The sequence below is a fragment of the Nipponia nippon genome, unplaced genomic scaffold (assembly GCF_047370975.1).
Source record: "Nipponia nippon isolate SJK-2023a ecotype South Korea unplaced genomic scaffold, ASM4737097v1 scaffold_12, whole genome shotgun sequence".
In the NCBI taxonomy this organism is placed as follows: Eukaryota; Metazoa; Chordata; class Aves; order Pelecaniformes; family Threskiornithidae; genus Nipponia; species Nipponia nippon.
Genome location: NW_028262313.1, coordinates 22380877 through 22407682, shown reverse-complemented (window position 1 = coordinate 22407682; position 26806 = coordinate 22380877). Strand labels below are relative to the sequence as shown.

The window sequence follows — 26806 nt, the reverse complement described above, 5'->3', positions numbered from 1 at the left end:
AGTCTGTTTGAACAAAAAAACCCCACTTCTCGGAAAATTTGTGGAAATGGAAATATTGAGTGATGGTTTTCAATGGGAATAGTTTGAGGAAAATGAAAATATAATTCATGAAATCTCTCATCTTGAATTAAAATATATAAATATTTTGAATTAAGAATTTATCCTTGCTCTCGTGCCAGGGTGTGTTGTTCAAGGGCAACTGGAGTACAGCAAAATGGAATCAGAGTCCTGAACACGGATGCAACTTTCCCTTCCACTTTTGCCAGTAAATGTGTGTGTCCGGAGGTCTGGCCAAGCCGATGCTGCAAACTGAACGGGACTTGGGGAACGTAGTTCCTATTCAACGTTCAGGAGGCTTTTAAAGTTGCATTCACAAGAAATTCTTCTGCTCGGGAGGTATTTGTTGTGACGTGAAAAAGCAACAGTGCTGAGGGGATAAAAATGCAGTGTTTGACCGGGAGCGCACGAAGTCCTCACGGGGTCTCTGAGCGGGAAGGAGAGGCTGTTAACCTGCAGTAATCTACCTTTAAAAAACGTCCTATAGTGTGATTAAATTGTGCTGGAATTATTTGCTTGTCTAAATGTCAGGAAAAGATTTTATACTCTTCTAAAGATATATTTTCAGTGGCATTTCTTCGACTGAGACTTCGCAGGTGAAAACCAGCGCGTGCTGCCAGCACACTTACAAACTCCTTGTACTTTTAAGCCAGCTCCTGTTAATGCATTTTACCAAAAGGTTCCTCTTTTAATGAATCTTATTCTGAGCATCCATTTGCAGCCGGGTTAATACAGAAATCAACTTTTTGCTCCAACGAGCCGCTGGCAGAGGCACCGCCGGGTCCGTCCCCACCGGCAGCGAGCCACCAAGGGCCCGGAGCGGGCGTGGCAGCCACCAAGCAAGGCTGGGGTAGGGCTCATTTTCTTCGTGCCGACAAGGTAAAAGCATCATTTTCAGAATATAGGTATTAGGGTGTTCTTCCTTAATGATCTCTAGGTGGAAAGAAAGGCAAAAAAAGTATAATCTGATCTGAGCGAGAAACATTAAAATATCTTAGGCGTAACTGTAGCCTTGGCATGTCATTACAGAACAGAGCTAAGGGGTTTGGGTAGCCTGATTTTAACTTAACGTGTTTGGCTTTCTCTTCCTTTTCCCCTTAAATGTGAACTTCCTAAATTTATGATGCTCATTTGGGAAATAATTAAAACGGCCTCCTCATGTATATTCTCTGAATCATTAAAGCAGGTCCTCCACCTTGGCTTCATCATCCCCGGGAATATTCATAAAGCAAACGTGCTCCAAATGAAGTGCCAACCTTTACGCAGAAGAGAAAGGAAACTTTCCCATCCTGTTGCATGTTCATGCCCACATTACAATATTATTAATTACTTTGTTATACAGTAATCAGTCTCCATCTGAGGTCGGTATTTAATGAAAGGCAACCAAGCATCAGAAAAAAACATGAAGAACAAACTCATAAAGTCTCATAAACCGCTGAAGCCATTGGTGGGAAGATCTGCTCCGAGATACAAAGTTTCTCCTGTTTTTCTCCTACTTTAACTTCTCACCTGTCCTCGTAACACAAATCACGGCTATTTTCTCGTTAATCCTGTACGCCAGAAAGAGCGTGCCACCGGCTGCTGCTGCCGGCAGCGAAAGCTGCAGCCCCAGCAGCAAAGGAGCCAGCGCTCGGGGTCCGTCACCTCCACGCCGGGCTCTGGCGGAGGCTGTGCTCCATGAAAACCCCTGGAATGCGCCCTGGCTGAAAGCACGGGCGATAACGCGGTGTTTTTCCTGCGCTTTACGGATAATCATTCACTGAGCAGCTCAACCAGTCCTGCAGGGCTGCCGGCGCTGGCTGCTGCCCAGGGACCCGAGCCAGGGCTCAGCCAGGGCTCTCCCGAGGCCGGTGCTCGCTCTGCAGAGAGGTTGTTTGCACGGAGCCATGCCGGGGTTGCATAAAGCGCGGTCAAATATAAGTTAGGCTGCATTTGGGTTTGCCACCTCCCCTACCTCACTGAGGTTTTTCCCTTCTCTGTATGTCCTGGAAGTCTGTAAATAGTCTTCAGTGCTTCCCAGGAGGCTGCTTTTGCAACTGCACATCAAATGTGGTTTTCAATATAAGATGCAGACAGCGTTTCCCATGGCCTGGCCACATGAGGTGGGACAGGGCAGGCCATCCCTGCCCCACGCTGGAGAGGCTGGTCGGGAGCAGGAGCCACCGCGGCACCGCACCGTCACACGGCAAGCGTGGATAAAGCTCGTCCTTCTGCTCGCTGCCTTTATTGATTTCCACTTTGGGAAACTTCCTCTGGGGCTGTTGGACAAAGAGGAGAGAAATGAACCAAGAGAAGGCCACTTCTCCGTGAAGCTTTGTTGAGAAAGCCTCCCACTATTCCCATCTTCGTCCCATCGAACACGGTTCGGGATGCTGAGCCAAACTCAGTGCAATTAAGGTTGCATTTGCTCCCCTTGTGTGTTCGCATTTTCCTATCATCTTTAATTACATGATTGTGTCTAGTTTTTACCAACAAACTCAATCTCTGGCCTCCTTCTGCACCCGTACGGCCCGTCCTCGCTTCATGAGCAGCTCCGCAACTCTTTGTTCCCGTCACTTCCCGGGGTTCCCCCTCCTTCCTGACCGCACGCTGCTGGGAGCGCGCCCCAGGCAGCGCGGTTACGGGAGCTCAGCCCTGGGCCAAGCACAGCCCCAGCCTCAGCGTCGGGAGGGAACGCCAAAATTCTGGTCCAGCCACAAAACTCTACAGTTCTGGTGGGTTTCTTAGCGCTGCCCGGGAATGACGTGGTGGGGAAAGGGGGCTGCAGCCCCGGGGTGCCTGGGCAGTGACAGCATCCCGGGGTGCAGGGACGTCCCAGCTACATCCCTCCATCACCCGCACCCGTGCCTCCCGGCGCTCCCACGGCAGCGGTGCCGTTTGACTTGTGCTTTCTATAAATTCCAGGGAAGAGGGAAACACAAAATTCAGGAATTTTGCCCAGGAAGTAGAAATTGGAGAAAGTGTGGAGAATAAAGATTCAGACGTGGGGGAGGAGCCTTCACGCTGCTCCATGGTGGCACTGAGCCATCGAGTCCCCTCACGTGTAACAACAAATGTGCCAAAAACTTCAGCAGGCTTTTTTTTTTCCTGTCCTTTAAATAAAAAAAAAAAAAAAAAATTGAAACATTAAAGTTTTTAAGTTAGGTTTCGTAGTATTAAAAGCGCTTTTCCTCGTTGAGCCCTGCAGCGCTCTGGGTGCCTGTCCTGCGGCGCAAGCACAGTCTCCATGCCGTTACGCACGGTGTGCATGGTCCCTGGGCCATCGTGCAAGGGGGGTGCGGTCCCCACGGCAGTGTGCAAGATGTGCATGGTCCCCGTGCTGCCGTGCAAGGTGTGCATGGTCCCTGGGCCATCGTGCAAGGTGTGCATGGTCCCTGCACCGTTGCTCAAGGTGTGCACGGTCCCTGCACCGTCGGGCAAGGTGTCCATGGTCCCTGCACCGTCATGCAAGAAGTACAAGACAGCAGCAGCTTCTCATGACACCATCTCTTGCACAGACACAGGGGGGAGTCCCTGGGAGCTGCTGTAAAAGCCTGCCGGCGGGGCTCAGGCTCATCGGACGGCCCCGCTGAGGCAGGGCAGGCAGGTACAGCAGGCGCAGAGGCTGAGCGCAGCCGTCAGCAGGGCCGAGAGCCGCGACGGCCGCTGGTACTTGATGGCTTTCTTCACCTCGCCGCCGGTCTGGGTGACGTAGTCGAGGGTGCGCAGGACGTGCTGCTCCACGCTGTCGGTGGTCCCGTGCTGCTCGGCCAGCAGCCCCTCCAGCTGCAGGAAGAGCCCGTGCAGCTCCGCCATCTGCGTTTCCAGGTCGAGGAGCTGCCGCTGGCGCGCCTGGGCCAAGGCCAGGTGCTGCTTGGCCTTGAGCTCCCCCAGGTCCCGGCCCACGATGCGGGGCGCCTCGGGGCTCTCGGCCAGCCGGTCCAAGTCCTCAGCCCTCAGGTCGATGCCTGCCAGCTCCACCTGCCTCCCGATCTGCTCCTTCAGCCTCTGCCAGTAGCGGCTCTCGCAGGCATAGTGGCGGGAGAGGACGGCGCGGTACCGCTGCAGCAGCAGCCACAGCTGGGTCTGGCGGACACGGAGGGGTGCTCGCCCCGTCCCCTCCTCCGGCACCGCCGGCAGGGTGCCCAGCTGGGGCTGCAGGGCCATGGCCTCGCGGGCAAAGGCGGCTCTGGCAGCGGAGAGCCCCTGCTTCTCCCGGGAGATGCTCTCCTCGGAGGTGCAGCACAGCACCGTCTGCTGCAGCCTGTTGATGCTCTCGGACAGCTGCTCCAGCCCCTCCAGCGCCCGCCAGAGCTTGGCCGCCTCCCGCAGCACCCGATTAACGGGGCTGGCATCGTCCCCAACAAACGCCGGGTTGTCGAAGCACAAGGCATCCTCGTGCGGGTCCCCCTCGGCCACAGCTCGCCGCCGCAGCTCCGCCAGCCGGTCCCTCATGCTCCACGCCGGCTGCCGGCACCATCCGTGGGACGGGTGACCCATCAGCCCTGGGAGGGGAGATGCGAGGCTGGAGCTCCCTGCGTCAGCAGGAGCTGTTAAAACCTTCCCTCCCAGCGCCCGAGCAAATATTGATGGAGGCGGGCAGGCCGCCCTGCGTCAGCCGCCGGGCCGGACCCCACCGCACCGCACCACCGGCGGGGAGGGGAAAGGGGTTTTGACAGGAGACAGAGCGGGAGGAAGGCAGCCCGGGGTGGGACGGCTGCCAGCACTGCCAACGCCTGCGTCATGGGAGAGGCTCTGCTGGCTCAACGTCCGATTCTCCAGGTTTTAAGACAAAGGGCTTTTATTCACTGAGAGACAAAGAAACCCCAAAAGTCCGGGGGCAGAGGAGGGGGCCGCCCGGGCGGCTCTGCCCCGGCCTCCCCTCCTGCCGCAGGGCCCCGCCGCCGCACCTCCGTCCCGCACCCCAAAAACAGCCTTCGAACAGCTTCGAGGGAAGAAAGGGCATTTAACCAAACACCCATTGCACTCCTTTTCAGACCTCGTAATGAGCCTTGAAGAGCAGCTTCGAGGAGGATGTAATAACCGACGGGCAAACCATCCCATTGCAGTGCCCATTTGGAATTGAAAAGATGGGACGGAGGCAAAGCTCGGCTTCCCCCGCTGCGAGGGTGGGCCAGGGGCTGCCTCTCACCCCCCGCGCCGCCGGCAGGGCCCTGCACGCGCGAAGCATCGCGGGAGCGGCGGATGGAGGAGGGTGCCTCGGGGTTTTCCAGGCGGGAAACGAGCGCTGGGATGCCGTAGCTGCCCTGCACGTCAGGGCGCGGTAGTATTTACACCACACACTGCTGAAATGCATAAAAACCGCAATTTAATTCTAAAACATCTGCAAAAATTACCGTTAAAAAATCATACTTCTACAAAGTGCCTTTCCAAAGTGCATTAGAAGAACTGAATTGTTCTTTACCACATCGATATTATATACCGCATATTTTATAGCATGTATTATCATATATGACCTAAACATACGATGATATAAAGTATATAACACCTGTGATACAGTATCTACGGGAGCGACAGCGAAGGGTGGTTTGACGAAGGTAAAGCGTGTTAGTTCTTCTCGCTAATGCCATTTAACGGAGGTACGTAGCAGGGCGGCTTCAGCATCTGTGCCAGACAAGTTTAATTTTGCTCTCTGTAACCAACAAGGCCAAGGAAAAAAAGCCCTTCTGTTCCTGGGGCCTGGAGTACGAGCGTTGCATTGAAGGGAAGATATTCATTCACAGCTGAAAGGAATTTCCATTCGGCCCATTTGAATCAGCGCAATAAAATGAAATGTCAAGTAAATCAAGAGGTGAAAAGCCAAAATCCTGGGTTGGGAGAGCAGTCCGCGGCGGGCTAGGCCCGAGAGCTGGGCGGCAAGGAGAGGCCAGCCGCAGGGAGGCCGTCCTTACCTCCGTGCCCCGCAATAGCTGGCTCCGAGCATTAAACCGCCTGTGCCTGAGGGGTGCAAGGGCTTCAAGGCCTCCGAGGCGTGTGCGGGAACCGCAGCCCCGTGACCGTCCCCATCCCTCCCGGCTTGCGCGGGGACGGCGCGGCGGCGGCCTTACCGGACTCGGTTTGACCGCGGGCAGGCAAGGGGCGGCCTCTGCCCACCAGGCCAAGGCAGCCCCCAGCCGGAGCCGGTGCCGTCCCTCCCCTCCCGGAGGAAAAGCCCTGTTTAAACAACAGTATCGCTACTATCAACAAAAGGGCAAGAACAGGGATGAAAAAGGAGTAGTTCTTTGTTTGGCATTAAAAATAGGCACGATCGCCTCCTCCGGCTGAACCTCGCCGCCCGAACCGCCCCGCGGCGGCGGAGGGACCTCACCCCGCACCCTCCTGCCCTGCGCCCGCGCCGCTCGGGGAGGCTCTGCACGGGCCATCGCCCCCGGCAGCATTTTCCACCCAGCTCCCCATGAAAGCATCAGCCGTTCCTCTCCTTTTGCCCAGGGAAACGGTCTTTTGGAGCCAGGTCGGGGGATGATTTGGGTGACAGCACCCAGCGAGCCCTCGCCCCTGCCTTTGGCCGCGGTGAGGCTCTCCGTCCTGGCCTGCTCAAGATCCACACGGTTCATAAACGTTTCTACATCCAATTCATAAACGTTTCCACATCCAATTCATAAACGTTTCCACATCCAATTCATAAACGTTTCCACATCCAATTCATAAACGTTTCCACATCCAATTCATAAACGTTTCCTCATCCAATTCATAAACGTTTCCACATCCAATTCGTAAACGTTTCCTCATCCAATTCATAAACGTTTCCTTTTTTATAAGTACAAAATGATCCAGTTGAATCAAAAAGCGATTTTCTTTTTACCTTGAAAACTCAATTTCAAATTATTTGTGGCCTTTTTAATGTCTGAACTATTTAGTAAGCAATGCAAAACCAAAGTAAGAGTTTATCTTTTTTTTTTTTTTTATTAAGACAATCCCACAGCTGGAAAATGAAACATCCTAGATTACATAAGTGACTTCAAAAAAACTCTAGAAAAAAATCTTTACAAATTTACATTTGTACAATACAAAAACTAACAGCTCATTGCATATAAATATTACATTTGGTCTGCCAACAAGTGGCATCAAAATCCCTGAAGTATTCATTTAAAGGGACCTGAGATAGCGGATGTGAAGATATGGGCATAAATATCACCTGGAAAAAAAAAAATCAATATAGAAAGTAGACATAATTCTAATAGTTTTGTGCATTTTTGGAGTATTTTAAATCATCCAGAACATGGAGAGCCTAAATCACGTGAATTTCATTGCTCCAACATCACCTGGTATCTCTAAATGAAGTCTGCTAGAGTGATTCACGGAGGAGTGACGAGCCTGTATCAGTATTTCTACAGAAAACCAACCACCAGCCTTTGAGCGTACCCGAGCAGCCGCCGCGCTCCGCGGAGGCGTTTTTGGGAGAGGAAGGGAGGATGCGGGGTTTGCCCGGCCCAGCGCGCGCGGCCGCGGGGCAGGCGGCCGCCCCGGCCCCTCCTGCGGGCACCCAGGCAGGGCCCCGCGCCCCGGCGGCTCCTCGCCGCTTCCCTCCGCTTCTCCCAGGCCCGGGAATCGGGAAGATGTGCAGTGCTTGCCAATTAAAAAACCCAAACCCGAGAAACTGCTCTTAATTGCCCGCCGGTTTAAAGACTTCCCAAATATTCCCAGGCCTGCGGGTTCCCCGTGCAGCCGCAGTTACCTACCGGGAGCATTAACTCACAAGTGCAGCGCTACGCGGCTGCGTTTTGCTTTCAGTTCTCCCAAACTCTCGGCAGGTACCCACATCCGTGCACGTAAAGGTATTTAAGCACCATTTTTATAATACTAGAGTTAAGGCTGTGACAGCAATTCCACTGGAAACCTAATTTTTCAGGGATTCGTAGCACAGTTGTGTAAGTTTGCTGTGGGCTGAACGTGACATAGTAAAAATGTACAAGCTTCCAACAGGTCTTTGCATTTCTAACACTAAAAAAGACAACTTTTAGACTAAATTTTGCAGGCTGTTACTTACTGTACAGAAAGGAGTTCTTTTTTTTCAATGTGTAAACCTCTGATATACTAATATTTGAAAATTATCTATCGCACATGCGCAGTAATTTTCTATAATACATACTTGTAAGAACACAATGACAGCTCCCTACAATACTAAATATAGATTTATCCTTGGATTGTTAACTGCTCCTTCAGTCTATCATGTAAATAATTAGCATTTTATAAAACTTTGCACGATGGTTTTAAAAAACAAAATTAAAAAAAAAAAATCGAGAAATGTAAACACGGAAATCCATTTTTAAAACATTGAATTCATGACACGGACCGACGACAGCAGGACACTCCAAGGCAGGGCTGACAAGGCATCCTTAAACCTGCAGCTATCCCGTTTTCCCTGTCATTCACCGCTCGGATTAAAGATGAAATATTAATCAAGTTCTTATCCGAAATTAGGGATTTAAACTTATTTTCTCACGCTTGTGATTTTGACCCGTTGTCAAAACCACGCCAGAGACACCCAGGAGCAGCCCTTTCAAACGCCTGGCAAGGTTCATCTTGCATTTTGCGGCCAAGAGAGCCTCCGAACGTTGTCAAAAGCAACACATTGCAGCTGGTCTTTCCACGTCTTTTAAATTACCTGAAAACTCCCCTTACTACGCACCCGGTGCCAGTACTTTTCAGCGCTTTAGGAACCACCCGGCCCGCCTGCTTTCGTGCAGGAGACGCAGCCGAGGCGTACATTTAAGCAAACGTTCAGGGAAAATTAAAATCCGCAACGGGACGCAAAATTTTAAGCAGCCAAAAATCCTCCACAAATTATTTCTTCATGATTATATTTAGCTTGTTTATCTGCAGGGTTGGGGGGGGGGGGCTGGGATAAGGAGGGTGGCCCCTGCTTCGCTGATGGAGAAAGATGGAGAGGAGTGATAAAACCGCCCAGACCCATCTAAGTTCAAGCACCGACATGGAAGTTTCACGGGTTATTTAAAACAGAAATACCTCGTGAGGCTGGAAGCACACAACTTCTACGAGGGTTAGGTGAAGCGCAGTTCACATCCAAGGGGAAAAAAGGAGCGATTCGGCAGAGAGGGAGCGCGGCGTTAGGGGACGCTGGGTGGAACCACGGGTGGGTTTACGCCGCCGCGTGCCGGGCACCGCCACGCAGGGTGTGGGTGGCCACAGAGGCGCAGGGCGGGCGAGAAGCCAGCCCTCAAACTTGCCATCTTCCTTAAATCCACCTCCAGCAGCTGGGGAATGTTGCTAGCAAAGGCAGGCAGATAGAAAAAAATGTGGAAAGTCTTGGGGAAAAAGAGGGGTAGAAAGAATTAAATCTTACAATTAAATCTAACTCTAGCCGAAATAAAATTCATCAGGATATCCTAGGTTTCCAAAAGAGCGTCGTAAACAACCTGCAGGGGCAATGAGGGGAAGCTAAAGAAGAGAGGTGGAGCACGGCAAAGAGAAAAAAACAAAAGGTGATAGAGAAAAAGCAGGCAAAGTTTGGGCTGAACTGAGACAACAGCACTACTGCAAAAGAAGCTTCGTCATTCGCGCCCTGGCGCGGGAAGAAACGGGAGCGCTACGGAGAGGGCAGATTTGCAGCCAGGAGAACCCGAGACCAAAGATGCACCCGAGCCTTTCAGCCCTGTCGCCCCAGAGGACGGAGCTGCTGCGAGTGAAGCCCCGTGGGCGCCAGCCCCGCTTCCCAGGGCGTCTCCGAACGCCCTCGAGTCCCCCGGCAACCCGGGAGAGGGATCGTGCACGACCGCACATCCAGAGAAAACTCTGACGCACCGACGCCCGAGAATTCATCCGACAGCAGCAGCGGAAGCCCCGGCCTGCCCGCGCGCCTTCTGAGCCTTCGGGAACCTGGTACATAACCACACCTTCCAACCCTTTTCCTAGGCAGAGTTTTGGGGTTTTTTGTTAGAGGTGCAAGGAGAGAGACCACCCGCTCCTGGCTCCGCAACGCAGCGGGCAGCGCAGCCCGGCAACCTCACGAGTGCGCCCGGGGTCTGGTCGGGGAGCGGGACGGTACAAGGTTTAACTCATTTTGCTGCTTCTGCTGTGCCTGCGGGGCTGACGCTCAGTTTTCTGCAACCAGAAGTGGCTCCTAACAGGATCGGGGTTTTGAGAGAAAGTGTCCAAGTTACTACGAAATTATAATTATTCCACAGAACGAGGCTATGTGAAATCAACTGCCTAACTCAGAGAAAGAATCCAGATATAAAACCAAGTAAAAATAACATCGCTAAAACCAAGTTATTTCTTCCATGCTTATGAAAGGTTCTCATGCACAAAAAAAAGCTTTTTTTGTTGGTTTTTTTTTTTACACTAAGCAAATGTTGTTGTTCTAGCACACCCTGCTGTCTAGCTCTTAATCATGTAACACATTTGATTAATACTTACGCCACAGCAAAGTGATGCTTCACTGTTATCTTCACAGTACTTCATTACATAGAAAAGATACATTTAAGAACATATTTAATATTATTCTAATTGCTGCTAAAATACACGAACTTATAAAATGATTTCTCTGGAATCCACGTGTTTTATCTCTCCCCAACCCCTACACAAAATAAATAAGTAAGTGGATCTTCGGCCAGTCAGAAATATAGGAAAAGCATTTCTTTTGCATTTCAAGATTTTCAGGCTTTAGGACAGAAACCATAGTGTTTACATTAGCTCAACGGGACTGATCTAAAAAGGGTATGATTCTGACTATGGACTGATGCATACATGCTATTCCTGGTTACCATATGTAGAAGGAACAATCAGTCAAAGAAATAATACATTTCTTATAAATATATAAGTGTGTGTATATATATACATACATATGAGAGAGATGATAGGACAGGCGTTTATATTTTAAAGCCCAACACAGAACTAGGAGAGCCTCTGCACCGTTTTTTCCCCCCCATCAAAACACAACCGAACCAAGTCCAGAAACGGATGATGGCCGATTCAAAACGCTCCTTAAAAAAACCTAAAAAGTGTGATTTTTGTACTGTACCATAAACGCATATTAACGCTCTGAGCAATTTAGGATATACTCTCCCCCATCACAAAACTAAACCTCTGCATTTTTTCAAGTCATTTTGCATCTAACTAGAATTTTTGGATAGCGAGATAAAATAGCTAGTGCTTAATATAGAAAGTCAAAAATTAAATTCCTTCTGCATCTGAGAATATACACGGGTCACTCTTTGCTGCCTGAGGTTTTCCAGAATTATTGACCAAGCCGTGCACAGAAGAACTTAAGGATACCGATGGAAGTTTAAAAAAACAAAACCAAACAAAACAAACTTGAAAACCTCCACCAAAACTCTCTCGTCTCTTTTTTCGTTTGTTCTCTCTGGGTAAGCTAACTCACTCTGTTAACCGAGCGAGAACTGTCAGATGCGCTTAGACAACGGGAGGAACGGAAGTCCCATATATATTCCAGCCAGAGGCTGCTCGGCTCCGGCTCAGCCCACGCCAAACACCAGTTTCTGTTCACCGAGGAGCAAGACCACAAACGTCGGCACATACTGCACTACCGCTACCAAAATAATTTCTGTTTTCAAGTTAGCATTTTTCAGGATAACAAGAGTACAGTGCAACACGAATTCTCTTCTGGAAGCTTGAGATACAAGAGTCCGTCCGGAGGCCGCGAACGGGAGCTCATCCGTACGGCCAGCCACCGGAGGTACCAGAGCTCCGTTCAGCTCCCTCCTCACCTTCAGGGGCAAATTAAACCAAACGCAGATTTGCACCGAGCAAGTGGCAGCAGAAATGCGCGGGAGACAGTCGGCCTATCTGCGCAAACAAATCGCCGCCTGCTGAAAACGTTCTGAAAACTCTGAGCGTTACTTAGCTTCGTTTTCATTGTGTCAGTATAACGAAGATATAGTCACTCTACAACTTCGCGAGCAATTCCATCCCTCTACGCTCCTTCTTGCCTCTTCTTCAACACGCACTGAATAAGAGCATCTATTTTCTTTTAAGTTTCCAGTAGTTGTAAATAGAGGTAGCTGAGCTACTATTAAAAATCACGTTATGCTTTGAAGAGGAGGAACCTTTCAAATGTTGAAGTTACCCCTTAGCTGCACAATCTCTATTAATACTACGAAAATATGAGAGGACAAAAAGAAAATAGATGCAAGTAACTTTTGCATTTGGCACCTTTTGTCTAGATATTCATACTTCTCAAGTATTCTCTTTTTAATAAAGTTAATGCACACATAGGACACACCACATCAAAGGTTTGCTACATATTTACAAGGCACCAACCCTTTGTCACTTTGTACATGAATAGAGAACCGATAGAAAGCACATCAGGACCCCCGTAACTGTAGTATAGACATACTTCAGTTCAGCACAATTCATGAACGTTTGGCCTGGGAAGATTAAAATAATCCAGATCCTTCTTACAATATAGAAACTGTAAACATTTTATAGCTGCCTTTAGGATTGGTGTATTGTGCAAAAGTTATAATTATTACTGTGTATAAGGATTTATGGCAGAAACCACATAAAAACTCTGTAAGAAGGTGCTATTTCTATAATACAAAAACAAAACAAGGGAGAGAAGTCACAACCGTGACTCCAAATGTCATGTTCTTGTTGAGAAGCTGGAAGCCTCTTTAATGTGATGAACTCATAGTGTGTGGGGAAGAATTTCTGCAATTTAAGGCCTAATGAATAAGGCTTGTTTTGACCAATGAAGTGTGGCGATCTGAAGTTTCAAAACAAACGCAAACTGACATAATGGAAAAGCACCACTGTGAAAGGTGAGTGGAGTCCCCGCACAACTTGCTTGGTAGATTTTCTGGTAAAATCCCTGCAGTAGAAGGCCATTGAAGTTCTTTTAAAATTGTTCCAAAGTTTTTCATCTGTCAATAATTCCATCCCATGAGATGGCTGACCCTGGCTTTTTCTGTCATTTTCCGCACCCTGCCTGACCTGGAAGTACCAAGGTTCAAAGGATCCTCGGTGTGCACAAAATTGTCATTATCAGAATCGTCGTTGTACAAGACAGTTCTCCTGCCCTCGTTCCTTGTTTTGATTCGAGGCGGTCTACTGAACCGCCCTCCAAACACATTTTCACCAAATTGTCCTCCAAAGAGATTTTCAAATTCATCATCTGTAATTCGGGCACGTTTCGCTCTGGTGGCTCCTCGTGAGGCTCCTCTGCCTCCTCGGCCTCTTCTTCCTCCCCTGCCGCCGCCTCTTCCTCTGCCACAGCCTCTTCCACCTCTACCACCTCTTCCCCCTCTACTCCATCTCCCCCACCTCCCCCATCTACCTCTCCTCCCTGTCCCTCTGCCCTGCCAATTCCGTTTCCCACCGGTGATTTTTCTTTTGATTTTTCTTTTGGGTTTTTTGGATTGCACAACTTTGCTGTAGTCGTGGTCTCCATCAATGTAATCCTGATCTGTTCTAGATGTTGATTCAGAGTCTGAATCAGAGCCACTTCTGCTTTCAGAACTTGAACTGGATCCCGATTCCCCACTTTCTGATGAAGATAAGCCAGATTTTTCCTTTAATTCTCTCTTCTTTTCCTCTTCCTCCACCTCCTCCAGATGCTCATCTTCTTCTGATGCACTTACTAACTTCCTCTTGACTCCTGTCCGAGGTTCTCTGCCATCGCCATTTGTAAGTGGTCCATCAGGAGAGTGATCTGAGCAAACACAAAATAACCCTGTCGGTTATCATCATCACGCCTGAGCCAAACAGGATACAAGAAGTGGGATTCGCCTCATCTGCCTCTGAGGCGTGCTCTGGGGATGATCCAGCTCTGAGCTACTTGCCACTGAGGACCTTTATATGCTGTGGAGACAAACAGGGGCTCTAGGGGAAAATTTATCAAAGTAAACACAGTTGATCTTATCTGGAAGCAAGGACTGCAGACTCTCTCGACTAAGAGTTCAGCGAAGATCCAGTCAATAAAAGGAGCCCAGAGTGACTAGGTTAGACACAAACATCTAGCATTTAGTCGGGTGAAGCCTACCTGGGGTGCCAAGGCAGAAAAATCTCTAAAATCCATTTCAAACATATATACATTAAAATAACACTCTGCAAGTGGTATTTATTCCTCATCAAATGCATGTTCTCCAAAGGCTTAGTGCAGGGAACGCTTGTGGCAAGCACAATTTCAAGACAGTAAATAACCCAAGAAAGCTCACTAGGATTGCTGAACACCTTAACTTAAAAATATATAAAGTACCTTGCTGGCTTGGGACCCAAAATACTACATGTTTTTGGAGTTAGGAATCTGACAATGAAGATTAAATACCTTCTTTAACATGGGATACGAAAAGCTCACCTGCAACATACAACACTGCTACAGCACAGTAGTATGGGCTTGACAAACGCTTCAGGGTTTCAGCCAGTGCCTACCTCAGTGGAAAGTCTGATTAACATGACCCAGAGACAAAATACCCCGGTTTTCAAACAGTGTTTCCCTTCTAACCACAACCACTTAGTCTTGATTATGATAAAAATATTTAAGTGTTTTAATTTTTTTCATCTTTGGTTTCAACTTGATTAATAAAAGGACAAGATTTTCAGGTGGGGATTCTTTTGGTTTGGTTTGCCTTTTTGTAACTCCTGAAGAAACTGTCATTCTTAAGAAATTTAAGAGCAATCAAGCTTTTTCCATCTGTAGAAATTTTAAAAGACTTCACTGAAGTTCATGTGGCATCGTGTGCATGCCACACTTCAGACAGGAGACCACAGAACTGTAAGAAGTAAGGTAAAATGAATTCTTTAGTATGGTTTGGGGACGTAGTGTAATGCTAGACTCGGGCAAGAGCACCATAAGCATCAGACAGAAGCAACATCTGTCATTTCTAGTGAAACCAGTCATTCAAAGAACAGAATGCTTATTATTTCTCACCTTGTTTCACTGGTGTAGATTTACTCCTGATCGGTCTACTTTTCCCTGGATCAATGGTATTTCCACTTCGGTTCTGTGCATTTGAGCCCGAGGAAGACGGCTGGCCTTCCATCTCTTCACCAGTGGCTGAACCCAGAGGTTCTTCTGCTGTATCTGAAACTTCAGACAGGACACCACTAACGTGACAGAGTAACTTTTATTCTCTATTTATAGGGCTGTAAAGCAAGGCATTTGGGGGAAGGTTTGTATCACCTGAGTTAACAGCCCAACTCAGGAGGTTAATCTCGCCAAGCTGCTTCTGCAGCCACGAAGAGACAGATTCCTCCGGGGTGTAATCCAAAGTAAGCTTAATGTATTTGTAATCGCTGCATGAGAAAAGCCCGTATACAGGAAGCCCGGGCTCTTGTCACTAGATTAGTCTTACCAAGGACAGACCCAGGTTCCCTATTCTCTGACCCTTACCAATAACTTACCAACAGCTGGAGGGCCAAGTTCAGCTAACACAATCTAAGACAACGTATTTACATGACCTTGCTACTTGCTCTTTCAACAGGTGGGCTTTGCATGTGTCTCATGAATATAACATTTAAACTGAACATTAAACATCATCCTTCAGCTTTTTCATCATTCTGCACATACAAGTTGCTGCAAGAGAAAGGACGCATTTTAGAAGATTTCTCCTCACCATGAGATGAAACTGAAGAACTAGTTCTAGTCAAAGGCAGTGAGGTATTCTGGTTGGGTTTAGGTTGAATCTTCATTTGCTTCTGTTTCCCTTTTGGGCTGAAGACACAAAATATCCCAAAGAGATAAGAGTGTTAGTACCAAAAGACTCAAAACCAAAACCAATTTCCCCTGCAAAGTGTCTTCGTTTTTTGCAGCAAACGCATAACACAAACGATCCCTTCCCAGTGCTTGCACAGGTGTCGTAATACTAAAAAAAGTGATGATAACATTCTGTTTGATAAAGGCATATGAGTTTGCAAGAACAAGATTTTTATCTCACCTTTTAAAACAAATATTGTTTACTTAGCTAATGTATCATACAGAAGTCAGGAAAGTATTATACAGCACTTTTTTCAACAGTTACTAAACAAAGGCAAAAAGAAACTTGCTCTTCCATTTTCTCCAGAGGGGATACTTCTAATTATACAGTCTTTCACTTACCAGAATTACGCACAAACTACAAATTGAGCATGGGATTTGAGCTCATGATTTTATCACCCAAAAGAGCAACTGCATCAGGAAACGAGCAATACTGTTACTGGCTGCTTATTCACGAAGGCACAGCTACCACTGTCATCTCAAGCGACACTGAGAGCAAGTCTCACTACCATTACGTTACCTGGATGCTCTGCTAGTGGATGGTGAACTGCTACTGCTTCTTAGCCGTTTTCGGTACCGTGGCCTTTTCCTCTTCTGACATTGCATTGCTGACTTGTACTCAGAGATTATATTTTTCATATGATTTTCAAATAAGGCAGATAGTCGAAGTGTCATGCTGTAAATCTGGAGTGAGAAAGCATGGTCATAGTTATTAGAAGCTGAATAACTAGAAGATCGCCCCCCCCCCCCGAAATCACAAAGATGCCCAGACTTTGTAGCACAGAAGAAAAATTCATGGTGACATTCAACTACGAGGTTCTTTACAGATAATTTCCCTCCATAGTGCATGCGTATTCTCGCAACAGGAAGGGTTTTCATAAAAGGATTTAATTACTTACAGTACAAAATATTTACAGAATTAAAGGAAAATGAAAGTTACTGAAATATAGCCTCTTTTTTTAATCTCCATAAAGCATGGAAGCACGCCATAAGGTAACTTGAAGCATCAAGGGAAAAACAATCGAACTTCACTGCCCCCTCACCTTTGTTTTTTGCTTTAATTCCCTAGTGACGAGTCCTTACACCGCCCCTACAGAGCTGCACACAGAAGCCAACAAAAATGTCCTCATTCCTAATTTCTGTACGCCAGGTGTCAAAATCCTTAACCCATTTTCCTGTCCTCTTTCTAGGCCTTGCCTCTGTGTAACCTCATCCACAAATCCACTCGTGGCTACTTCTCCATATTTCAGACTGTATTTACTTCTGTTCAAGATTTTACCTTGGGAGTGTCTGAATTATGACAAACTAAGAGTTCAAACTCAGCATAAATAAAAGAATGTTCTTGATTCCTTCCTCATACCCATACCCTTCTGCTGCATCCAGTCTTCTGAAAATTGTGTAAACACCACCAAGAAGATGTTATCATCACCTTATACTCAGACCTCTTCCCATTTCTTGCAGTCTGTCTGAATATAAAATCTCTGATACAGAGTTTTCTTTACATTCACGTAACTTAATTTTTGCCCAGACCCTTATAATTTAGCAATGTCTCTTTCTTTAGCTCTGGCACGTAGTACCCTGCCCTTCTCGCCGCCATTCAGGACACCGTTGCAAAGATGGTAAAATGGGCTAGAAAACCTCAGGACGTTGTCACGCATTTGGCAGCAGACGAACCGGCAGCGGCAGAAGGCCCAGCTGAGTGCCCCAGCCCTCCAGCAAGGATGATCTCGCTGAGGCACTTCACAGCGTTTAAGCAAATGGATATTGATGGGCCACTCTATTGAAGTAATTTGGGAGTTGACTCACAAGCTGTTCAGCGATTAATACGCAAGGAAGTTCCCAGGGAGTGTGCAGCAGTAAATAACTCACCAAATTTACTCTGGTATCAAGCACACATAAAACACCCTCAAATCACCTGTCTTCTTGCAATCCCCTACAGACTCCCTTTCTAATTAAGTGAGCAAAAGTTACTGATCGTTATCTTCAGAGCTCACCCGCAGCCCACCTTTCAGCCCTCATTCAACACCAAGAGTTCAATCCACCTTCAGCGACAGCAACTTTGTGCTTTCTCCCATGCTAACACTCGGCTGGAGTTCCCCTCTCCCACAGCATCATTCTACTTCAAGCTTACTCTCATCGTCCTGCTTACACAGAACACAGTAGTAGTTATTCCACAGACGAGCTAAGACTACTACTCCTCAAGTGACGAGTAAGGTCGCACAACCTCCTGCTTCCTCCCATCCAGCACCGTTTCCACGTGCGCTGAAAGCTCACAGCAGCTGCTGAAAGCAGCACGCTCTGCTCCTTCTCCCGCTTGACAGCGCCTAGCATAATAAAATCTAGGTGCCACATGAAAATTTTACAGTAATATTAAATTCTATGTATTACTGTGCTTTAAGTAATAGTATCTCAGTCTAGTCCCAAACGGCATACATTTCTTAATAGTTTATAAGTGCTCCTGTTTCTACACCAGAAATATTAGGCAACTTTGTGACCAGCACTCTCTCTATGCTAAACGACGTGTTTCAGAGATGTGACTTTGCATGCAGTGCTTTGCTCTCCAGATACAGACCTTATACCTGTACTCATCACGTAGGGCCAGGGGCTTTGTAAAGGAGGGATTAAAATTTATTACTTACTCGAGACTTTTTATTAGGAGTGTAAGCTTTAGAGTTGCAGAATATTAAACGAATATCTTTGTAGAATTCCAAGGGACTAGTGTAGTTTCCTGCTTCCAAGGTTTCTTTCACAGTGCTGAAGTCCATAGGAGTGTCTACGATATCTCGATAATCCTGTAAGAATACACAAGAAAATCATAAAGGCTGACAAATCCTACAGCAATAAAAACACCCAAGTGTTCATCCACAACAGTGGCTCTCAAGTAATTACTTCTACTTGAGAATTACTGCAGATAATTCTCTGAAAACATCAGTGCACAGAACGTGGTGTGTTCCAGCTCAGAAAGGGAGAGGTTAGACACATGCCCAGCATGGGTGTTTTGCCAAAGGATGAACAACAGGCTTTTTTAATTTTGAATATGGAAGCTATACTTACAGGATAGGAGAAGAGATCAACAGGCTGTCTAAAAGGCTCCGAGTCCTCTCTCTCATAAATCAGGTTTAACAACTGCTTGCATTGCTCTTTCCAAGCATCAGGACTTGCTTTCATGGGCTGTCTTTTTATTCGTCGTCTTACCTGCAGGGAAACAGATGTATTTCATCATTTTTTAGATTATTCAGAATTTTCGCTTGAAGTTCCTATTAATTTACTAGTGTTATGATTCAAAGCCGATTTCCACAATTAAGAACAGAATTACAGTAAGATTAATGCATAGCTGATGGCACAACAATATGCAGTATGTAAATTGGAGAAATATGCCTTTGCTGGTAACATATAAACACCGAAACCCGTGAGAGGTATGCAATATTTCAGATCCAGGCTTGCTGGTTTTGTCAGCTTTCATCCAATTTTGATTGAAAATTGAATCTTTCAAATCAAATTAAAAAAAGATTCTGCAGCCTTTAAGTAAATTTTCCTGCACAATAACTTCCTTAGTCTGCCCACACTTACATACACATGCAACTGAATCCACAGTCCCCCAGACTGCGGGCTATGACAAATGGAAACCATTCCAGACCTAAACGAGTGGTTCGGTACCTGGTCCATCTCCCCCTCGCAAGCTAGACCAAGCAGAAACGTTTACTCACTCGTCTTTTCCCAGAGGAAGTTCCTGGAGCGTCTGAATCTACATCTACTTCTGCCACCTAAAGGCAAAGGTAACGATTACACACACGCATGCTTGTACGCACCCTCAGCAATGGGAAAGGGGCTTAAAACCAAACAGCCAACAACAACAACCACAATTTTCAACTACTCAAATGCAGCGAATGGTTGAAGCAAAACAGAAACTAGCTTCAAACTAGAACTTAGGTAACTTAAAAACAAAAAATGAGGTGGATAAGCTGTTTCATCTCTTTTCCAAGTTTGCTTCCACAGAAATTCTATATAAACACGTGAGGAATGTGAATGGCTTATTTTCAGTCCCTAAGACTCAGCAAAGTCCTAGTCCTGCAGAGCTGTGTTCCCCTGCCTAAACGTTCATGCCCTGAGCCCCTGTACTGGGTTTATTCAGGCTTCACGTAGCACCTTACTTACATCAAGTGTATGTAATATTCTTTTCAGAATCTGGATTTAGAAATTACAACAAAAACTCCTTTGTACACAGCTTTCTACCAGTAATTAAAAACAAGTCATTTTGAGAGGACTGGGAAGTTCCTACAAAGAATCTAAAAGTAATTCCTTTCTCATTTTAAAACATATTATAAACCAAAACATATTATAAACCAGCTCTTTGAAAGGCTGGAGAGAAAGAAAGGCGATATAGTAGCAATTTTGGACACTTTTGGTCACTGCTTGACATGGAACAGATGAGATTCACAACTGGCACAAGAAGGTTGAGCTGGGAAAAGAGGGTCTGCTATTTAAGTCATGGAAATCCCTCATTGTCTTCAAAATACTCTTTTAACAGTCTATGAAAATAGATGCCGTTATTATTATCTTCGGTTTTATAAAAGTAATTAAATTATTACATTGTAGTATAGACTTTAAGTTTCAATACAAATCCAAGACAACAGCACCAGCCGTAAGCATACAGGTGTTCAAGCAGCATCAGGTTTAACTTAAATATTTCAAAACAATGGAGTATGTCTGGGGGAAGGGAGGAGGGAAGAAACCTCCTAACTAAACCTTATACTAGCTCATGTATTAGAAAGCAACACTGAAAAAGTAAAACAAAACCAAGTGACTTAGGTTATAACAGGTCACTGCTTTGCATATTTCAAAATGTTTACAAACTGCATTTAAGGGGAGAAGGCGTAAGGAGAGAGAAAAAGTTGAAGGAAGTGATATCGAACCTGGTTTCTACCTCTCATTCCACTCCATGGCACGACTGATGGGAAATGACCCAGAATTACAGAAGAACACCAGCTCCGCTGCCTCGCTGACAACAGAGCTGCTGTCTTTCTGGTTCGGCAGACTGAATAATAGCTCCAGTTCATATCCCCCTTACTTATTGATACTTCCTCACACACCAAAACGTCATGTACTGAGAGAAGATTAAAGGCAGGCAGTTCCGAGAATCATTTGTATTTACTTAAGGGCGCTTATTGCCCCAGGTGAGCAACACAAACGGCCTGAACAGGCTCATCTCAAAAACTCAGTGCAACGACGCATGAAATAAAAACTCAACAAAAATCTTTACTCAAACTTCTTCCAGGTGCTGAATTTAAAAAAGGCAAGAAGTTCTGACGATCAGACTTAATGGTCTTACCTCTTCTTCTTCATCAGTACTGCTTAGGTCTTCTGCTTTCACCTTGTTATATATTTCCAATATATCAGTACAACTCTGATCCCTGCAGGACAACAACAAAAGCCAAAAATACGTAATCGAATATCTCAGAAGCTCAAGGTGGCAGGTCTATAAAGGAAAAAACATGCCTACCCAATGAAGCGAAGTAAGACATCTGTTACAATTTTGGCTGCTTTGACTATGGGACTGTCTGGCTCGTTGAAAGTCCTGGCATTGTGTTCAATGTATCGTACCTCCCACATCAGTGCAGAGATTCTCCTGAAGAAAAAAACAAACAGGAAAAGGATGGAGAGGAAGGTGTACATTATTTTCTTTCTCAGTCCAGTAGGATTCCTCAGTAAAAAAAAGGAATCAGGTAGTCCAGGTCCAGGGGAAACAGGTTGACAGAGACCAAGTTTCTGTTCTGCTGAGTGCCCCAGCGTGCCAGGCTGTGCCAGCTTTGTGGGAAAAAGATGTCCCTCTTCAAATCACCAGCGAATGGAATGAAAAGAGGAAACAAACCTACTGAAGGAGACTGCTGACTGCTCCCACTTAGAGAAAGCCTTAGAGATAAAGTGGTCCTCAGAGGGGAACAAAAACAGCAGGGCATTATTTATCCCCAAGTTAACTGGAAAACCTGAGATTTCTAGTTTACAGCACTGTTTAGCTCACTTCTGGCAACTGCAATACAAGCAAAGCATCTGGTTCAAAGGCAGTGGAGGTACAGACAAGGCACATATGCTCTGCCTACAACGCATCCAGAGAGTAAGGCTCAGTATGTTAAACAAAAAAGACAGTCCAGATCCAGATACACCAGCTTTTGCCTTAACAATGTAGCCAGAAGCAATTATTATTCAGCAAGACTCACTTTGCCCAAGCCAAATAGAATCTGATCGTATGCTTGGCTCATTGAAGAAATAATATTGCTGAAGTGGCACTACATAGTATTCAGCTGAACATACCGTCCTCGATGGGGCTATAGTAAATGTAGATTACAGACAAATAAAAATTCAACTGACCTATAAAACCTGTTTTCAAGTCTCCTCCTGATCGTGGTAAGGTCAGTTGGATAAGCAACAACAGTGCAATACATGGGATAGGCACTAAGGTCCACTGGAACAGCAAAGGGATTAGAAATGTCTGAAAGACAAAAGATCAAAATAATTTAGATGCCTCAGAAGATACCAGAAGGGAATTTATCTTATAACTAGATTCCTCATAATGGTTTCTGGGTTTTCTTTCTAAGAATTCAGCAAAAGCAATGCAGATCTACAGCTGGATATGTCATTACCCAAAGGGCAGGATTCTTCCTCTTGTACCGTCTGTCAACTACTCTTCAAAAAGCATGTTTTGGTTAAGTATTGCATCTGAGATTTGCATGTGTGCTGGTTTTGGCTGGGATAGAGTTCATTTTCTTCACAGCAGCTGGTATGGGGCTGTGTTTTGGATTTGTGCTGATAACAGCGTTGATAACACAGGGATGCTGTCGTTCCTGCTGAGCAGCACTTACACAGAGTCAAGGCCTTTTCTGCCCCTCACCCCACCCCACCAGCGAGCAGGCTGGGGGGCACAAGGAGCTGGCGGGGGGGCACAGCTGGGACAGTGACCCCGACTGCCCAAAGGGCCATCCCACACCGTATGGCGTCATGCTCAGCATAGAAAGCTGGGGGAAAAAGGAAGGGGGGGACGTTCGGAGCGATGGCGTTTTGTCTTCCCAAGCAACTGTTACAAGTGATGGAGCTTTCCTGGGGATGGCTGAGCACCTGCCTGCCGAGGGGAAGGAGTGAATGAATTCCTTGTTTTGCTTGGCTTGCGTGTGCGGCCTTTGCTTTACCTATTAAACTGTCTTTATCTCAGCCCGAGAGTTTTCTCACTTTTACCCTTCCGATTCTCTCCCCCATCCTACCAGGGGTGAGGGAGCGAGCGGCTGGGTGGTGCTCAGTCGCTGGCTGGGGTTAAACCACAACAGCAAGCCAGCAGCCAACCGTATTGCTAAAAAGCAACATGGCATATGCAGTTACAACAGAAATACTACAACAAGCAAGAGAAACTAAGAATACAGACATGGCCTGTGTATAAATACAGGATAGAATTTAAATCACAGCGTCCTATTAAACTGCTACAAACTAGTTACAAGGTGTTTGTTGGTGAGGATGTTGGGTGAGGACTTACTGCTTGGTTTTTGAGGGGTTTAATTCAATGTTTTGCTCATTTGCATCTAGATATGACCCACTGGGAATCCCCACTAAGTTGAAAGGAAGCAGGTCAAGCCCGAGAAAAAAGGGAGTATAAATGAAAAGGACACCATAGGAAATTTCATTTCAATGATTTAGTTGAGCACATTTCATATACTCCACACCAACTCCCAACACTCCATCCTATCTACTCTTCAGTCATGTGCCACCAGGCTGATATTCTTAATCCTTCCACCTTTTCCCTTCAAACGTACCAAGGGAAAGAAGTTGCTCAATCCCCCGGATTACTCGTTCACATTCTTCGTCTCTGGAATGGGCCCCCCATTCTCCTTCCTGGGGTTTGTAGAGAAGAGCTGTCAGCTCATCTGGAGTCACTGGAACTCCAGCACCCACCTCTTCCGGATAAGCAGCTAAAAATGAAGAATTCAACAACAGTAAGTATTAGCAGTGGCAAAAACATACTTACTTTGCATATGGACATGAATTCAACACACACTTACTTCCTTCTGGAATTGGTTCCATGTCCCATGGACTCATCCTCTCTCTTTCATTATTGTCCCAGCTGTTAAAAAAAATACATTGGAATGCATAAGTTAAAGCTGACTATAATGAGACACCTTTTCTCCAACAGACTTAAACCAAATAGGTCATGCCTATTAGAAACAAGACATGTCACTAGCTACGTTCAAAGTCCTTATTTTTCTCTGGTATCTCCTATATATTCACTGCACTGCTGTTTACACTAGAAGTGTTATTTTAGGAATAAGTTAATAATTAAATAAATAAAACCAAAGTGCCTGATTATGTATTTAAATGGGAAAAAGGATCCTAGTTCCTGAGGTACACATTTAAGTCGCATGTCAATGTCCAGGAGACCCAGAGCATGTAAAGCTGTGTGATACACTACAGCTACGTAAATACTTACTGAACACAGTAGCACTGGAAGGAACTATCAGGATATTCGGCCTGGAAAGGCTGTTGACTCTCCACAGTTCCAAACCACCAAGCGTCATCTATTATACTGCGAAATCTATCCCCTGTAAGCAAAAAGATTGCATTCAGCAAAAGAAGAACATAAATAATTGTTAAGTAATTCTTTTTAGAGAATTGACTTCATCTTTCATAAACGCACTACTTCAGTTCTTACATTTTGCACGACAGGAATCAAGCCCTTCCCCTAAAGGGAGGACTTTCACATCTCTGGTTAATTAGTCACAGCTGCTTCCATGCCTCAAATTACAATACAACAGGATATTCTTCTGCTATCACAGGCCTTGTAACACTTTCATTTCTCTTTTTCTTTCTGCTAAAGGAATTGTGGCAAACACCAAATAAAGTTTTCAATAATCGCTGTAATATCATGTGTGGCATAGCCCTTTATTTCGTGTAATACAGACACTGCGTCCTATGAAACAGCTGCAGAAATGTTGCAAAACATATGGAAGTGGAAAAAAAGTAGTCACCTATTTGCCAGTTCCTTTCTTTGGCTTCATTATAAAACTGATGCAGCACAAGGAAGTCAATAACATCTGGCATATCGTGGTACCTTCACGAAACAGACAAAGAACATTGCTTCTGTTACCCACCTACAACACAGACAGTCTCCAAACACAACATTTCAGGCATTTGGTTTTCGCATTAATGCCATCACCATGCCTTGCAAGAGAAAAAAGAAAGGGGGAGGGGGAAGCGTCTAAACTGCAAGAAAATCTCTGGAAGAATGCCATCAGCATTTCAGTTACTTACTTTATGGAAAATGATTCTCCTGTCATTTTGCCTGTGATTGGATCTAGGAATGCAAGCTTCAAGCAGCAGAGCGTAGGAGGCCCAACTTCATATTTAATTCCTACAGTCTTCACAAATTCTTGTTCCTATTTATCAATAAGCATAGAACAGTATTATTTTAATCTGCTAACAACAAAAACATCCACATTAAAGTACCAAACTTATTAACAAAAACCAAATATGTTTCCACTCTACAGCCCAGGCAATTTTACCCATAAAAGTTTTCTTTTCTAAACACTAAAAATCAATCACAGTCACCTTAAAAACAAAAAAATATATAAGATGCTCATTCCCTTGGTAGATTTGTGAACAGGATACTCACAAATTATTTAACTTTCGCAATAAGGTTCTAAGGTTCATACCGCTCTGGTTTTAGCCACGCCGACGGCACCAAAGGTTATACCTGACCAAACCCAGGGCCTCTCACCCTTGAACAGCAACATACCGGGGAAATAAAAGGAAACTCTTCCTCTTAAAGCGGAAATTCAACAATAGCCTTTATGTGCAACGTCCTGTCAAACATCAGTCGGTGGTAAGATTTCTGTCCTCAATGAAATACGATTTCCTTTGCCTCACAAACTGATGACGCCTTTGAAGATTACAGCTAGAACCACTGAATACCTAGGACTAGTAACTGGATATTTTTCCAGTAAAGCGATTATTTCCATTAATAGAACCATTCTCATACACATATATGAATATTAGCACATATATGTGCTCTTCTCTCAATATGAAATCTGAGTAAAGCAGAAAAAAATATGGCAATACTGTGGATTAAGTATTAAGGGACTCAGTGGTTCAAAGCAAAAGGATAAGAAAAATCAACATAACTATGTAAACCTAGTATCTACCCAAGCAACCCATGCTACTTTTATTTTGTAGAAATATGTTGTAAGATATTGTCTTGCTCTGCCAAGAATTTACGAACATACACAATTATATGTTTAGCTAGATCCACTGTTTAACAGAGCTTGTGCATACACTTTGCTCTTTACACCATGATGTCTTTGCACCACAGCACTGGAAACAATAAACAGAACCATTGCAGAGTGCCAGCAGAACTACAGACAGCTCTTGAGTGGCGAGTTCTGCCTGAATGAGGATCAAGGGAAAAAAACCCAAACAACCACAAACCAGAGTCGTACAATAATTTGGGTTGAACGTGACCCCTGAGAATCACCAAGTCCAAAATCCTGCTTGCGGCAGGGCTACCGACTAAGTTCCATCAAGCCACTCGGAGCTTGCCCTGTTGAGCTTTGAGAAGTCGCCAAGGATGCAGATTCCACACCCTCTCCGGGCAACCTGTGCCAGTGCTTAACTACTGTCACTCTTTTTTTTTTATTTAATATTTTAAATTTTTTAATCCATCAGGTAAGAATACCACACTAGATAAACTTTCATATTCTTTAATATCCTTCTGGCTTCCTATTATCAGGAACTGAACAGATATAAAGGCTTTGTGTTAATGAAAACACTAATTTTAAGATTTACAATTTTAATTTTGATATTAACATTTTAAAGTAATGCTTTCTTCATATTTTTCATGCTGGTTTTTAATGTCAATTACAGAGACATTCAGCTCTTTGAAGTACTTGTTTAACTTACCCTGAGTTCCATTTTGTTCCATGGTTGTTTTTGCATGTTAATACTGTAAATTTTTGCTTTCCTTACTGCCCGCACATAAGCTTCATGGCCTTGCCTAAAGTATATGATCTTAAAGTAAAATAAAAAAAAAAGTTTATTTTATTT

At 45.4% G+C, this 26806-nt stretch overlaps 2 protein-coding genes across 4 annotated transcripts in view; both read right to left on the bottom strand.

The window, feature by feature from the left end:
* Positions 1-3499: 3499 nt before the first annotated feature.
* LOC104012934 (syntaxin-1B-like) lies at positions 3500-4491 on the bottom strand. The gene has a single exon (XM_009465367.2). It carries the CDS (start codon positions 4489-4491, stop codon positions 3610-3612), a length of 882 nt encoding a protein of 293 aa, XP_009463642.1. The 3' UTR covers positions 3500-3609.
* Positions 4492-5393: 902 nt separating this feature from the next.
* The window catches only part of BRWD3 (bromodomain and WD repeat domain containing 3), a 64031-nt gene continuing 42618 nt past the window's right edge, over positions 5394-26806 (bottom strand). For 2 of the 3 annotated variants that reach the window (XM_087749165.1, XM_087749167.1), the window contains 16 exons: positions 26663-26770; positions 25019-25143; positions 24736-24818; positions 24198-24309; positions 23773-23834; positions 23527-23682; positions 22097-22217; positions 21231-21356; positions 21060-21141; positions 19438-19494; positions 18785-18925; positions 18370-18522; positions 16251-16414; positions 15591-15688; positions 14906-15064; positions 5394-13687 (listed from right to left, as the gene is read on the bottom strand). In XM_087749165.1, coding sequence (XP_087605291.1) covers positions 12903-13687; positions 14906-15064; positions 15591-15688; positions 16251-16414; positions 18370-18522; positions 18785-18925; positions 19438-19494; positions 21060-21141; positions 21231-21356; positions 22097-22217; positions 23527-23682; positions 23773-23834; positions 24198-24309; positions 24736-24818; positions 25019-25143; positions 26663-26770 — 2532 coding nt within the window. In that variant the 3' untranslated portion in view covers positions 5394-12902. The remainder of the gene's footprint in view (positions 13688-14905; positions 15065-15590; positions 15689-16250; positions 16415-18369; positions 18523-18784; positions 18926-19437; positions 19495-21059; positions 21142-21230; positions 21357-22096; positions 22218-23526; positions 23683-23772; positions 23835-24197; positions 24310-24735; positions 24819-25018; positions 25144-26662; positions 26771-26806) is intronic. The other variant, XM_087749166.1, reaches the window with a different exon arrangement.

Coding starts and splice junctions, on each gene's coding strand:
- LOC104012934 (XM_009465367.2), bottom strand. CDS start 4,491: ATGAGGGACCGGCTGGCGGAGCTGCGGCGGCGAGCTGTGGCCGAGGGG.